Source organism: Pantherophis guttatus, chromosome 1 (assembly GCF_059756535.1).
Source record: "Pantherophis guttatus breed Tessera chromosome 1, ASM5975653v1, whole genome shotgun sequence".
NCBI lineage: Eukaryota > Metazoa > Chordata > Lepidosauria > Squamata > Colubridae > Pantherophis > Pantherophis guttatus.
The window spans coordinates 111,225,632-111,241,656 of record NC_142063.1 but is presented as its reverse complement, the minus strand read 5'-3'; the positions used below and the strand labels follow the sequence as shown (position 1 = coordinate 111,241,656).

Sequence of the window (16,025 nt, the reverse complement as noted above, 5' to 3'; positions counted from 1 at the left end):
AATGCTGGAGAAAAAGAATCATTTTATGGCAGATAGTTAGTCTCTACTGCTATTATAAAATCAAGCCAAACTGTTTTAGGAACAAATGACACTTTGTCAGAATGTGGGTTGGCCAAGGTTGTAATTTTCCATTGTTACTTTAGCTTTTGATCTAGAGAGATAAGCAATGTGAAGCTTCATGTCACATGTCATGTTTAGCTCTCTATTTGGAACCCAAAAGCCTCTTTAACAAAAAACTGATAGTATGGCTTATTATGTTGGTGCAGCGTATGAGACTTGTTTTGTAAAGCAGGTTTGGTTACAAAACAAAAACAAAATCTACAAGCACAGGAAAACTCTGGCTGCACCCAAGCATGCCTAATATTGCTTGACTCACTTTGCATCACTGCCCCACCCTTGCAGACTTCTCAAAAACACTTCTCACAGAAACAATGCCCTGTGGCTCTACAGCATTTTTCCCACTGAGTTTCCCATTCCTTATTATGGCTGAGCAACAGAGTACAGCCCATAGTAATCCAGCAAAGAGTAAGTGTGACATGTAGACTGTACATGGTCAGTATTCAGATGACTTCCAATGTGGGGCCACTAAGTGACACGCAGCATCACTTAGAAACCTAATCCCCCTTCAACATCCCAAACTGTGCCCCATTTAATACACCACACATTCAATGTTATTAAATCTTGCTGGGTATCCAGGCAACAGGTTTTAAACTTTTCTGCATATAAAATCCAACAAACAGTTTAAACCCCATAATTTGTTTTTAAAGTAAGCATCTTTATTTTAACTTAAACTTGCTCCAAAAGCTAGATTAGTTTTCCAGTGATGCGAAGCACTGAGAAATTTATTGTCCTAAAATGTAGACCAAGTTTGAGAAAGTATGCCACATAGTATAGCTTAATTTCTATTGAAGGTGGGTTTGTGCTCTTTATATGGAAGCAACTTCTTACTCACGATTATACAGATCCTACAGGTCAAACACAGAGCTGTCTGGACATGGCATTAACACTTTCTTATCCACATTCATTGAAGTGCCATCAATTTCAATGTTTACTCCTAAGTAAATATAATAGCCCAAGCTGTGCTGCATATTTCCTAGTATAAAAATAGGGAATTTATAAATTGCAGCCCGTACAACTGAATAGCTGACTGAACAAGCTTAATATTAATCAGATGCTCAGAAGTTGGGCAGCATTGTAACTGGGAATTACAAACATGGACTGAGAGGGTGCAAATTAATAGGAATGAGCTACCCTTTGGATCCACGTCCAAAAAGTGTTTTGCTATTTGGCACATTGTTAATGCCTCCTTAAAGGAACCAAATCCACCACCATTCTGAAGCACATTTTCACCTTTGGATTGAGACCGCAGCCATAACTTCATTTATAGGAAAACTCTTCTTGCATTGTGTGTTTTATTTTTTTAAACTCAAAACATACTGCAGCGCAACTGGAAATAAGTAGACCTAGTCATTTTATTGGGGGTGAGATATAACACATAAGAAGTAATTTTTTTTTACAATTATGGAAATATTAGAGATAAACCAAAGAAGCATGCACAAGTGTGGAGGATAAGAGTCTCTTTGCAACATTCATGGGTGGTTTTTAGTTCTCACTGTCACTTTCTCCCAGAGTGTGCTTGTCAAAAAGATATTCTGCCATTCCAGATTTTGGTGCTCCCATCTTACGCAAGTTGGTCACGTGGTCACCCAGCTCTTTGATGGATTTAACTTGTTCATCCAAGTAGTGAGTTTCAATGAAGTCACATAACTAGAAGACAAAAGCAATATTACAAATCTATTCTCTCTTCCTAGAGGAGTACAAGTTTTTTTTGCAACTAAGAGAAACACAATTAAAAAACATGAATTACTAAACTCAACCAATGCTATTTAAAAGTTCCACTTCTGGCAAGCCGAAAAAAACCAAATTTGCCTAGAAAATATACATCTGGATGCATGGGCAGCAAAATAGTAGAACTTGATCCTTAAAAGTATGAAAGCAAAAATTAAATCTATTATTTATATGACCTTAGGACACAGTGAAGATCCATTAGTTCCATATTCTAATTCTTTAGTGAAATTTGAAACAGTAATTTGCATCTTGCTCTGTATTTAAAGAAATACAAGTAGTCCTTGACTTACATCCATTTGTTTAGTGACTGTTCAAACTTACAGCACTGAAAAAAGTGACTTATGACAATTTTTCATACTTACGACTGCAGTATCCCCTTGGTCACATGATCAAAATTTAGACATTTGGCATGCATGAGTTAGTGTGCCCAGGGTCATGTGATCACCTTTTGCAACCTTCTGACAAGCAAAGACAATGGGGAAGCCAAATTCACTTAAACTGTGTTACTAAATTAACGACTGCAGTGATTCACTTAACTATGGCAAGAAAGGTCATAAAATGAAGCAAAGCTCACTTAACTATCTTGCTTAGCATTGGAAATTTTGGGCTCAATTGTGGTTGTAAGTCAAGTAGTCAAGGACTATCTATAATTACAAGAAAGTCAACACCAGCCACATTACATAGAGTAAGTATAACTTACGTGAGGGTCATTTTTGTCAGTTGCTAGCTTGTGTAGATCCAGAAGTGATTGATTTACATTCTTTTCCAAGTGCAAAGCACACTCCATGGCTGTCAGTCCATTCTCCCAGTCATCACGATCCGGTTTCTAAAAAAAATTTTTTTTTAAAACTGAACTACTGGAATCAGAATGATTACAACACCATGATATTTCAGAACAATTGACTGATATAGTGAAAGATGGGCTACTCAAGCCAGCACCTTTTATCTTTAGCACTTGTTTTCCAAGTTGCAAGACCAAACGTTTTAATAGCACCATTTTTCCAGTCTCTGAACCTGGAATGAAACAGGGTTTCATGAAATAACTTTACAAAGCAAGCATCCATGAACTTGCTACCAACTGCTGCTATCTTTCCACCCCTCCTCTAACTCAGAACCTAACAACTTGAGGAGTAAAAGAAATCAATTGGCTTAGTAATGTCTGAAAGAGTCAATGATGCTAGTTTGATTCTAAATGTTGCTCAGTTACAATTTCTAGCAATCTTTGTTGGCCCACCAACTGGACTACAATTCAATGACAAGATTATCTTCCTATTGTTTGAAGATATTCTCACTTAGGTTTCTTTTAATAAAATAGCTCTTTCAGCTTCACCTGTTGCCCACAAACATAAGGTGGGTTTTGCCTTTAAGACATAGGCAATCTAATCTTTGTAGGTTTATTAAATAGGTTATTTGTCCTGTGCAAACACTATAGAATCAGCTAAAACAAAAACATTCTTGTACATTTTAGCCTTGTTATCAGTTCATAGGAGACAGCAATAGCAATAAGACTTATATACCGCTTCACAGTGCTTCACAGCCCTAAGCGGTTTACAGAGTCAGCATATTGCTCCCAACAATCTGGGTCCTCATTTTACCAACCTCGGAAGGATGGAAGGGTGAGTCAACCTTGAGCCTGGTGAGATCTGATCTGCCAAACTGCTGGCAGGCAGTGATCAGCAGAAGTAGCCTGCAATACTGTACTCTAATCACTGTGCCACCACGACAAGACAACATATGAATCCATGCTTTTCCCAGCGGTTTTCAAGATTACTATTTAGAACAGGGCTGTCAAACTCCCAGCCCATGGGTGTGGTGGCTCCGTTACCTGAGCCTGTGTCATCGGCAGGAGAGGACTCCGAGAATGAAGGAGAGGAGTTGGCAAGGCCTCCCTCTCCAGGACCCTCCTCTCTGGCAATGCCTTCGGTGTCCGCCGAAGGGCAAGAGATAGGGCCGGGGCCAAGCACGTCCACGCAGCCACAGGTGGACAGTGATGAGAGTAATGAGTCTTGGCTGGATCCTCGACAGTGTCGCAGAGATAAGCGCGCACAACAGAAGAAAAGGCGTGCCTGAGATTAGGCTGAGTCACTGGACCACACCCCACAGGGTATAAAAGGGAGCGTGGTGGCCAGTCAAACCTTGTGACGAACAAAGCTGAAAGCTTCCATGCCATTCTGCATTGCCGGACTTTTGCTATAGACTTTGCTGGATTATATTTGGACTTGATTTACTCTGTAATTATTGAACATTTACTTTGATGTACCACTCCCACAGCCCATTTAGCGAAGAGGAAAAAAGTCCCAATACGCCGCCGTGAGTTTGACACCCCGATGTAGAAAGAACTCTGTACACATCAGTGTATCAGTCAAGAGCCTCTGCAAGTTCTAAAGGCTATGGGGACATATCACAGCCTGTATATATCTCATAGAGACTCTTGATCTATGTAACCTGATCATGGGCAGAGATAAACCATGGGGGGTAAGCTTTTTTGTCATTTATCAGGGAGCTGTGCTAATGCCCTATTGTGGGGAATAATAAGGCTTCTCAAAACCATGGTGATCAAGGCAAGATAGGCTCAACAGCCACACACAGTAAGTATAACATCTGAACAGAGCCACTTTAGATCAACATTTTCAGCAGAGAACAAATTCAGAGTTTCTATGAGAACTTCTTGCACCCCAAAAGCATTTCAGGTAAAGCAATAGTTCTTGCCATTTTTTCCACAGCTGTTCTGATCACAACATGAAACACTTTGCTTATACAACCTCCTGAACTAATTTAAGTCATATCTGTTAATTATGTGCAGTTTCTTGTATTAAAATCTAGATTCATGATACATCATTCTCAATTTCTCTATAGAACCCTAAGCAGAAAGCAGCAATATTTCACTTATCATATTCCTGCCATCTCATCTCCCCTGGTACAACCTACCTTGATATCATGTAAGAAGATGCGGCCACCTCTCTTGTTCTGCAGCTTCATGAGTTTCTCTGCATGTTCACGCTCCTCACGAGACTGGTGCAAGAAGTACTTGGCAAAATTCTTCAGGGCCACATCATCACGGTCAAAATAATAAGACTGAAAATCAAAATCAAATTCTTGCATTAGGATAATCATCTATTCATGCTTAATCCACCAGTTTGCATTTTCCTAAGATAACTAACAGCTAGCAGAATCCATGGGACATATGACATAAATTCCATTGCTTTGGGGCATGCAGTGGCACACACAGGTGGGAAAAAAGGCAGAGCTTGCATTATTTCTGATGCAATCTAACTCCCTTGCCTCCCTGCAGATGTTGCTTATTACTAGACAATTAGACAGCCCAAGGTGTTATACAATATGAAGTGCTCATACTTGTGTGGAACTGGCATTTAAGATCAAATCATCAAACGTTCTCTATATCCTACAGCAAGAACAGGACCTGAAAAGTATTTCCAAATCAAGGTAGCTAGTTCATTGCAACAAAGAACTTACTCTTTGCAAAATTAGAGCACCTAAGAACAGGAAACAATTATTTGGATAAATATTGGCAAATAGCTTGTCAAAAAATTATACAAGATTTTTAAATTAGATAAAATACCAACGACATTTTTTTTTTAAACAATTCTGATCCAATTCCTCTATGACTGAATTATAAGTTCAGTCATGTAGCAAGCTTCAAGAAGGCTTTAGAAACCCCTTCAATTTTAAAAGGCAGCAGCCGCTGCCAGAGTTAACATGCATGGTTATCAACAACAAGAGTCTTTCCCAACTTGCTGCCCTCTTGGACTTCAACATCAATACCAAACAACGTTATCAAATGCCTTTTATTAGAATCAAACAATAGTTTCCCAGCACAGGGCGGAAATCCACATTTATCGAATTCGTAGAAAAAAGTACAAAGTCAATTAAAGCGCAATCACAATTTTTTTTTTTTAATCCGAGCAGGCACTGCTCATAAACAAGTTGCGTCACTTCTCCAGCAACCCGGAGGCATAAAAATCAGGCCCAAGAGGGATTCCTCCGCCCTCCCCCCTCGGCGCAGTCAAGCCTACAATCCTTTAAGTCAAACAATACGGCTGTTACACCACCACCACACAAAAATACAGGCGCCTTGGCTTCCATTTCTAGGTATGGAACTGTGAGGCTCGGCCGAGCATTACAAATTTTTTTGGGGGGGGGGGAAGCAAGGTAGCCTAGGCCTAAAGGGAAACGTCTTCTGACTAGCACCGATGATGTTACCTAGTTTGGTGTATGAAACGTCTGCAAGAAAAGAAGCAAGCTCAGAGAGCACCAAGGACCTCACAATTCAACCCCGAGCTACAAATATTCTCCTTTATTAGGAACCTCTTCGTATAATGCAGGAGCCACGCGGGTTGATCGAAGATCGAGGGGTTCGGAGCTACCTTCCACGGAAAAGCCACGCACGAGAGCAACCCACGTGGACAGAAGCCCCAAAACCAGCGACAGGGCAAAGTCCGAGATATGAGAGCCTGTTTTGGAAGCGGATCGGTTCTTCACTCCTCCCCTCCCCGCCGGGAAGCGGAGAAAACCTTTCGTGTTTTTTTTTTTTGTTTTTTTTTAAACGAGGGATAAAACCCGCAGGAGGATTATATATATCGCTCGCATAGGAGACAGACCTCGCTCGCGGCTCAAGGACGCTCGAGGGAAGAAGTGGCGTAAACACCCGAAGCTGCGGCGCGGAGGATTATTTCCTCCAGCCCGTAAAGGAGCAATGTCTTCCAGGATTTGGAGGGGGGGGGTTTCCAGCGCTCTCCCTCCCTTCTCCCGCCCCTCTCCAAGAGACTCGGTTACTGACCATGCTGAGATACACGTAAGAAGCGTACAGCTCCAGGTTGATCTGTCGATTGATGGCTGCTTCGCAATCCTGATGGTAGTTCTGGCGCACCTGAGAAGGGGAGGAAGCCATGGCAGCGAGGGGTCTACTGTGCTGAATGTAGAGAAGTCGATAAGGCCCAAGCACGGTGGGTCGGTGGGTGGGTGGGTGGGTCGGTTCCGTCCAATCACTGTTGAAGCAGGAACCACCTTACGCCGCCGGCTCTCTCAAACGTTCTAAGCTCGGCCGCCTGACGTAGCATCTATATATATGGAGAGAGAGAGAGAGAGAGAGAGAGAGAGCGACGTGCCGAAGTCACGTCACAATTGGACACAAAGAAGCCACGCCCTCCGTAAACTGAGAAGGTGGGAGAGTCTTTCTCAGAACTCTCCCTCCGGTTTTTTTTTTTTGTTTGGTTTTTTTTTTTTTTTTAATGCACGCGCGTCTGGAGTAAGCGTGACTCAGCCGTTTCTTGAGCCCCGCTGCTCGTTTGGCTCGGAAGCCTTTGTTTGGACCGGAAGGCGTTCAGGGTGGGAGGGATGATGATTCCAAGAAACTGCTGAGTAGCCGCCGTGCTTACATGTCAAAAGAACACAGTTAAAAGGGGGGGGGGGGGGAATCCCTGGAGCGGAACCCGATCCTTTCCAAACTGAGGCAATTCTGACCGTGCTGAGTGAGGCAAGGCGCGCGCAACGCAGTGTCTCGGAGAAAAGCCAGTTGTGCAAGATGCATAGCTCATATATTTTTCCGTACCGCATACATAATGTGCATGTGATCAGATCTCCGTTTTTATAAACGCGAAAACAAGAATCCGATGTTCATCTGGTTTTAAAAGATAGCGCATTGTTTGGATTTTCAGCGGAAAGGTTGCCTAACAGGCTGCTATTCAGCATTCGACAGAATCTAGCTTAACTGTACAAAGTTATTCCAGAAATCTAAAGCTAGATTAGAATTACTGGCTTTCCTGAAGAGAAATCCCAGGGCTACCGTTGGAAAAATATTCCAGGAAAGTCATCGAAATAATCGCTATCAAAAAAAGCTACATGGACAATCAGGAGCTAAACTTGACCCAAGGGAGTATTTACTGTGCCTTACTTTTACTACAAATAATGGAAATTTTTCCATTAATATATAAATATAAATATTTTCCTAAATATATAAATAAAGTCCTCTGCTAAAGCAGATCAAACTACAAGCCACATGAGGAATAAAACTCCTACCTGAAGGCTGAAAAAAACTGATAAAACAGAATAAGCTTTTTTTCTCACTTTAGATGGGAGTCATACCAGTTGATCTTTAGCAAATTGGGTTGTACAGTGAATTTATTGATCCCTACTGGGTAGGGATCTTGTTGGCCTAAAATCAGAGCACCAACTCACTTTCCACTATATGAACAGTGCAGTGGTGGGTTGCCCCGAATGGGGTGAACTGGTAGCGGTAGCCACCTGAGGCTCCGCCCACCTGCCTGGACATTTCTGCACATTCACAGAAGTGTTGCACGCGCGCCCACGAGCGAACCAGTAGTGAACGAAATTGAAACCCATTACCGGAACAATGTATAACTACCGGTATATATTTTGACAGTCCCTGGTAAAAGTTTGCTACTCAGCTTTGAGATGTATGTTTGCAGACATAACAAAAGCGCCCATTTAAAAGTTCTTTTTGTTTAACAATATTTTTCCATCATGTTTCTGGAGATTTGTAATCCCTTCCAGAAATTCAAAGAAATTCAATTAAAATTTATTCATTTTGAATCATGTAATTATTATTAGAAATGTTTATTTTTAAAAGGGAACTGACGTTCTTCCAAATAAATTGCGGGGGCTTATGAAAAAATAAGTTGAAAGCTTTTTAAAAAGGATTTTTTACACTGCAGAAGAAAACTACAAACACTATCCTCATTGTATGCATGGTAAACAGCCAGCCAAAATAAATGAAGTCTGAGTTCTGGAACAAGCTCTACCAAGTTTTTTTCTTGTAAAATATGCATTCCCATATTCCTTACAAGAGACAGAAACACATTTTTATTCTAGAGTGTATCGAGCTTTTTTTTTTTTAAAGCATTACACATCGTCCTCAATATCCCTACAATTTGAGCATTTTGAAATGCAGAACATTTCAATGAAGTTGTGAAATTAGTTCTATGTCAGCTGAATTGATTCAGTCAGTTGAAAAGATGCATAACGTATGAATTTAGAATACCAACAGAGACAATAGAAGAGATTTAGGCACTGAAAATATAATTATTACTCCTTGGAGATTATGAATTTCATCCAAACTTCTCAGCAGTTCTAAAATAACTGCTGAGCTTGTTATTTCAGTATATCCAAGCCCCCCAAAATATAATGTATGTATTTATTTTCAGTAAAGAATGAAACCATTATGGAAGAAGAAAATCTTAAAACAATACCAAAATGTCACTTGAATTCTAAAGCCTCTAGTAAATGTACTTCAGAACACAGTACTCTACAGTCTGAAATATAAATCTGTATACTGGTACTTCCAAATATTTAGGTAATTGTTCTACCAACATTTGAACTTCTGTCTGGAATGATCTCAGCCATGATTTCAGAATTCTTAGATGGACCCAGAGCAATGTCTCAAGTTTGTACTTCCAAGTATTTCTCAAAAGAGAAGTATGCTAATCCTTTTGAAGTTGAAGATTTCAGATACATACTCTGGCTGTAAAGCCATTTGTTATTAGGCTTTGAACATCAAAATTGATTGGGAATGTTAGATAAAATTGCTTACATTTACAGGACCACAATGGAATAAACTGAATGAAGAGTGTGGATGGTCAGAGTTGCAGGAACTGAACAATAAAAATAGGTTAAGAAACAAGCAAAGGATGGGAGATCAGTGAAATGCCTTAGTGAGACTCTCTTTGTGCATACAACACACGTCAGTAATATATAGGATCCTGTGTGCTGAATGCACACTAATAGGCTTTGATCTTAAGTGTTTTGAATGGGAATATAATCAAGCAGAATGCCAGGTAGTATCTTAAACTCCCTGAATGTTTAAGAGATTTACTCTGTAATATTCAGCTTCCACCTTTATACTATAAACCTGTTCACCCTTGCATCCATCATGCTTTCTACCAGCCAAGAAAGGGTTCTCTACCTGCCTCAATTCATATTAGCATGTCAGCAATGTGGTGGGAAAACATCTTACTCTTTTATGTGAAGAATCTTGACAATGGAGACTTCCGGTTTGCTGCTTGTCGCTGCCAGACGTTCCTTTGGGATCGTCAGCTTCCATCGCCTGTCAGAGCCGCCTTCACAACGGAATGGTGGCTCGAAAAAACTCCGTTTCCATGAGGATCACCCCAACGATGCCCTTGAAGTGATGTCCCGGTGCCTGGAGGCCGTACGGATCTGGATGGGGAGGAACAGGCTCAGGCTCAACCCATCCAAGACTGAGTGGCTGTGGTTTCCGACGTCCCGATATAGTCAGTTGACGCCATCACTGACTATTGGGGGCGAATCATTGGCCCCCACGGAGAGGGCTCGCAACTTGGGCGTCCTCCTGGACTCACGGCTGTCTTTAGAAGAGCACTTGACGGCCGTGACCGGGAGGATTTTTCATCAGGTTCGCCTGATTCGCCAGTTGCGTCCCTTTCTGGATCGGGACTCTTTACGCACGGTCACTCATGCCCTTGTCACCTCCCGCCTGGACTATTGCAATGCTCTCTACATGGGGCTCCCCTTGAGGAGCACCCGGAGGCTCCAACTGGCGCAGAGTGCGGCCGCGCGGGTGGTAATGGGAGCGACATGGCGTTCCCATGTAACACCCCTCCTGCGCGAGCTGCACTGGCTCCCGGTGGTCTTCCGGGTGCGCTTCAAGGTTTTGGTTACCACCTTTAAAGCGCTCCATGGCTTAGGACCCGGGTACTTGCGGGACCGCCTACTACCACCAATAGCCTCCCACCGGCCGGTACGCTCCCATAGAGAGGGGCTCCTCCGGGTGCCGTCAGCCAAACAATGCCGACTGGCGGCCCCCAGGGGGAGAGCCTTCTCTGTGGGGGCACCTACTATCTGGAACGAGCTCCCCCCAGAGATACGGAGGATCCCGGATCTGCGCACCTTCCGCCGCGCCTTAAAGACCTTACTATTTCACCAGGCCGGCCTGGCCTAATTTTCCCCCTCTTTTATAAAAGATTTTTAAAATTTTAAATATTTTTTAGTATTTATATATTCAATTTTAAATTGGTTTTAAAAGTTTGGGGTTTTAAATTTGTCGGGGCCAAAATTATTTAATTTGATTTTATTCTATTTTTTAAATTTTGTATTGTATGTGTTTTTATTGTTTGGCTGTGCACCGCCCTGAGTCCTTCGGGAGTAGGGCGGTATAGAAATCTAATAAATAATAATAATAATAATAATAATAATAGAGCCGGCAGGGGTGGGTAGAACTCTCTGCGGAGTCCCAAAAGTTTTTTTTCTACTTTTGGGACGGAGCGGATGAGATGCCCCGTATCCCCAGCCGCTGCTCCGGGCTTTGGGAGACCTCTGCTGATGCAGAGCTAGGCGTCAAAAGCGAGCCTGTAAATTTAACAGACTACTCAAAGAAAATGTGAGCTGGACCTGTAATACTGAACCGCAAGTATTTTACTGAATTTTTAAAAGAAATTACTTAAGAGAGAGGAGGAAAAGAAAGAGGAAAAAAAGCCTTTTAAAATGGCGTCGGCTGGAGGAGAGGCTGAAAGGGAAAGTCCTTCCGTTTTTTATTACTACAATGTAGCGGAATAAATACCACTGGCTACATTTGTAGACAAAACTTCGCTCCTGTGTTTTTTTCTCTTTTTCTCTCCCTTGGAGACCTGATATTGTTGTTGATTGGAAAGAAGTCTTTCTTGCTTTTTTTTTTAACAAAGTCTGCCTGGGCGGAAACATGGCACTGAGACTCATAAAGTCAGATAAACAAGAAGGGGGGGGATTCCCCCACCAGCAACTTAAAGGAACAAGTTTTAACTCTTCAGTCTGAGAAACCTGATTTTAATATAATAGAATTTTTTATAGAAGAGATTGAAAGAAGGGAGGAGATTGTGAATCAGCAATTTGAAAAATTTAAGCAGGAAATTAAAGAATTGGTGAAATCTAAGTTTGATGTTTTGGAGAAAAAATTCTCAAAAATGGCTAATGGTTTTACAGAATTTATGATGCGGTTGGACACAAATACTAATGTACTAGAGTCTAAAATGGAAGGAACTCAAGATAAATTGGACAATAGAATCCAAAAAATTGAAAATGACTTGATAAACATTCAGGATAATAGCTTAGAAGAAAAACCTAAAATGAATGCTGATCAAAAGTATGGTAATGCAGAAAATCTGCAACAGAAGATTGAAAAAGAGATTTTAATGGTACAATATGCGATAAGATTAAGAGGTTTGCAGGAAAATAATAGAGATGATTTAAGGAAAATATCTTCTGAATTTCTAGCTGGGATTCTAAAGGTTCAACCTGATGAAGTGTTTAGTAGGATTGACAGAGTTTATCGAATCAACTCTTGGATTGCCAAGCAAAGGCAATTGCCTAGAGATGTGGTGATTTATTTTATAGATAAAGAAATTAGGAATAACATCGTGCAAAATTCCTTCAATTCTAAGTTGCAACTGCATGGAAGAAAGATTTGGATTTATAAGGAACTCCCACCTAAGATATTGATGGAAAGGAAGAAATTTGGTTTTTTGGTGAATGAGTTAAAAAAGAGAAATATCTCATTCAGGTGGGACGCCCCAGTTGGTATTATATTTAGATATCAAGGAGAAAGATATTAGCTAAACACTGTTGAAAGAGCGGAAGAATTTTATCAAAATAGGTTGAAAATGAACTTAACATCTTCAGGTATAATACACAATAAGCAGAAGGAGCCGGAAATAAAGGTAAAATATCGAAATATAGAGACTGTACCAGATGAATTGCCTTTGATTTCATTGGATACCCCAGCTGGACTATCTATAAATCTGAGAGAAGTGGCATCTAACCTTAATGTGATGACCTATCAAGGCAAGGACAAGCATGGAAACCAATTAGGGGAAATACAAGGGATAAAAAAGAAATATGAGATACAAATACAAAACCAACAAGACCAATCTACAAAGCAGAACAAAATCCGACCAGATGATACACAATTTCTAGAAAAGAAACCAGGATGGAAACCAAACCCACAAAAAGTAAAGGAAAAAAGAAATAGGTGGCATAAAAATAGAAATTTCTAAATCAGGCAACAGTGAAGCCAGTGACTTTAAAATATGAATGATTATGTGTAAACACAGAAGAGGCGATGTATTGGTTAATATCATCCTGAAGATTGTGGCAGATCTCTGCATGGCCGTAATTTGGGGGCGTGAAATGAGCCTTAAACTGATGGATTTGAATTATCCATTTTGGAATTTTTTTTTGTGTTGATAAATATATTATATTATCTCGAATTACAAGGCAAGAGAATTATGCTGGGGCATGCAGAAGATCGGGTTGTTACCCACTACGATGACGGGAATTTATAATCCTGATGAAACCCACAATTATTACTATATGGAATATAATTATAATGTCACTCGGGTGGTTGTTTTTACTTTTATATATATAAGAAGATATTTACTACTGATGGGGGCAGATATGATTGAAGATCTTGAATAAACTGTTGCACCAGCAAGCTATGTTACCCGATTATGGATGTTGGTTCTACTAATCCAGTGGAAAGACCTTAAAGAAGATACTATATGGATTATAAATTTAAAGTTATTGTCTTTTCTTTTTTTTTATTTAGATATAATGGAAAATATAGATATATATTTTTAAGTAGTGTGGGCAGTGAATTAAAGATATTAAGAAATGTGTATGGTAATGATAGTGGGTGAATAAGCTAGTTAGTAGATTGATTAGTCTAAGAAAAGGGATTTTTAAGTGATATATTTAGGGGAGTGGAGGAAATGGATAGAGTGGAATAAATGTTAAACTAGATTTGATGGGGAAGGCTGCTCTGAAATGTTATAGTAATATACATAGAAGATTAAATGTTAAAGTAGGACTTATTGTATAGTTTTAAAGTGGAGAAGTTATTTTATAATGTTATAGTATAATGTCCTTTTTTTCCCCCTCTTTTTCCTTTCTTTTCTCTTTTCTGAAATGTATGGATAAAGGGGGATGTTATAATATTAATAATATTTTTAGTAAGTAAAGGTCAATATCTAGAGGAGGGAGTAAGTAATCTGTTATGAATTAGGTTTTTTTTGTTATGAAGAAGTCACAGGGGGGGATGGGTGGGGTGGGGAGGGGGGGTTAGGGAGGGGGAGGGAGAGGGGGGGGAAAAGGGGGAAAAATCTGTATTTGAAAACTTTTTCAATAAAAAAAAAAAGAATCTTGACAATGTATATGAGTAAACACCAAAGTCCCTATTAGCCTTCATACTAGGATTCAGTTTCAGCAGTATGTCATGGCTCATGAGTGATGTCTAATCCCTTACTCAGGATTCAACTAATTCTGGCAGCCTCAAATTGTATGTGGAACAGAATGAAGCCACTGACAGAGGCGATTCATCTTCACAGCAAAACAAGAAATTCAGGGTCAAATATATTTATGCCTCAGTGCTTAACACCTTGCTTTTTTCCTCTCACATTTCTGAGCCAATGACCCTTGCCTTTTCTCTTGATGGCCCTGAAAAGTAATTGGGAGACAGTTTCACAGTTGTCCTTCTGGCCAGGGAATTGCTGGTTAGAGCTTCACTAGTTTCAACCCTTCGTATCTGAGTCGGATGAACAGAAGACGGGATGTGGTCATCCATGAACTAGCCGTAGGAAACTCTTGTGATCCTCCTCTCCCATAATGTAAAAGAAGAGCTAGTGGGCTGAAAGGCAGGGATAATCCAAAATTTGAAATGTAGGTGTGGGTAAAATGGATAAGAAATACATTCTGAGTAACACTGGGATATAATATAATTATTTAAATTAACTAGGCAAATCAGGGTGTAATCCTTTAAGATAAATACAAATGTTCTAACTATATATATATATATTTAACAACTTGTTTTGAGCCTGGCAATGTATTACTCAGGCAATAGACGTAGAAATTCTATTGAGCAAATACTAAGATACCAAGCTGTTGCTTTTAAGTGTAATTGTAACAGGGAGTGACTAGATACTGAAACTATGTGTTAAGCTATGGAGGGATTTTTTCAAAATGAAGAAAAACAACAACACAAAATTCATCATAAGATGAGATGACTAAGGGTTTAAGATAGCATAATCTGTGCTTAAAACAGGTGTTCAGGTAAGTTAAACCACAATAATATCCAGCATCTTGTTACAGCCAATTAGAGAACTGAACAGTAAAACAAACAAAGAAGTTACCCAGAGCAGGAATCAAGACTGGAGAAACACACACTATTGCTAGAAAAAGCCAATGGCGTTGAGATATTTATTTGGTCAATTATTCATTTTGCATGACACACACAGATTTTCGTAACTATATGTGGGTTATTGTACAAATCCTTTGACGTAGGCCAAGGCTAAGAAAGTTAATTCCTGCCATAACCATGGCAGGAAATAGGAAGCTATTTTGATGCCAGTTCATGTTGTGACATTGCACAAAGTGCTACCATTGCATACTTGCATCCTGGTGTCTGACCCAAGTACTGAGATCATTTATGAGCATTTATGTAATGAAAGCTTATACATGATGTTGTTTAGCCTTGTTATTTATGGTACTTCGTAAGTCCCTGTATATGAATTACAGTACTATATATGTCAGGTCACCACTGAGGACAATTTATCACAAATGAAAAAGATGTAAAGAAGGAGCCAGTTTGGTCTAGTCGAGTGGGGTAGAAAGCAGGAGACTGAGTTCAAGTCGTGTTTTAGGCATGAAAGCCAGCTGAGTGACTATGGGCCAGTCACTCTTTCTCAGCCCAACTCCCCTCATAGGGTTGTTGTGTGGAAAATAGGAGGAAGATATGTGGATAATAAAAGTATAGTACAAATAAATAATAAAATAAAAATGTATCAAGACTGTAATTTTCAAAATCCTTATTTTATGACATACTAAGCCAATGCGAGGGCTGAAATCTCTATTAAGCAAACAATTGACTACCGTATTTTTCAGAGTATAAGGCGCACCTTAATTTTGGGGGAGGAAAATAAGAAAAAAAGAATTCTGCCTCTGCCTACCAGCATCAGGATCAGCGACCTCCTCACTTCCATTTGGATTTTGATAACATGTAGCACAAATCTTTTTATCAGTTTAAAACAAATCCTATCTATTTAAGTGGACTGGGTAGGGTGGGGTGGGGGATGATTTTCATGGGGGCAGTTATCTCAGAAGGTTAAAGAGAAGTCTGCTGCTATAGGGGGTGGGGATTT

The 16,025-nt window shown here is 40.0% G+C and overlaps 1 protein-coding gene across 1 annotated transcript; it reads right to left on the bottom strand.

Annotated features, from left to right (window-relative positions):
• Nucleotides 1–1,454: 1,454 nt before the first annotated feature.
• Nucleotides 1,455–7,156, bottom strand: FTH1 (ferritin heavy chain 1). The gene is made up of 4 exons (XM_034420156.3): nt 6,647–7,156; nt 4,777–4,923; nt 2,549–2,674; nt 1,455–1,767 (listed from the first exon to the last, which is right to left on the bottom strand). Exons 1-4 carry the CDS (start codon nt 6,755–6,757, stop codon nt 1,603–1,605), a joined length of 549 nt encoding a protein of 182 aa, XP_034276047.1. The 5' UTR covers nt 6,758–7,156; the 3' UTR covers nt 1,455–1,602.
• Between the last annotated feature and the right edge of the window lie 8,869 nt (nt 7,157–16,025).

Coding starts and splice junctions, on each gene's coding strand:
- FTH1 (XM_034420156.3), bottom strand. CDS start 6,757: ATGGCTTCCTCCCCTTCTCAGGTGCGCCAGAACTACCATCAGGATTGC. Junction 2,675..4,776: donor TCTTCTTACATGATATCAAG/GTAGGTTGTACC, acceptor AATTTTTTTTAG/AAACCGGATCGTGATGACTG. Junction 1,768..2,548: donor CTGACAAAAATGACCCTCAC/GTAAGTTATACT, acceptor TTTGTCTTCTAG/TTATGTGACTTCATTGAAAC.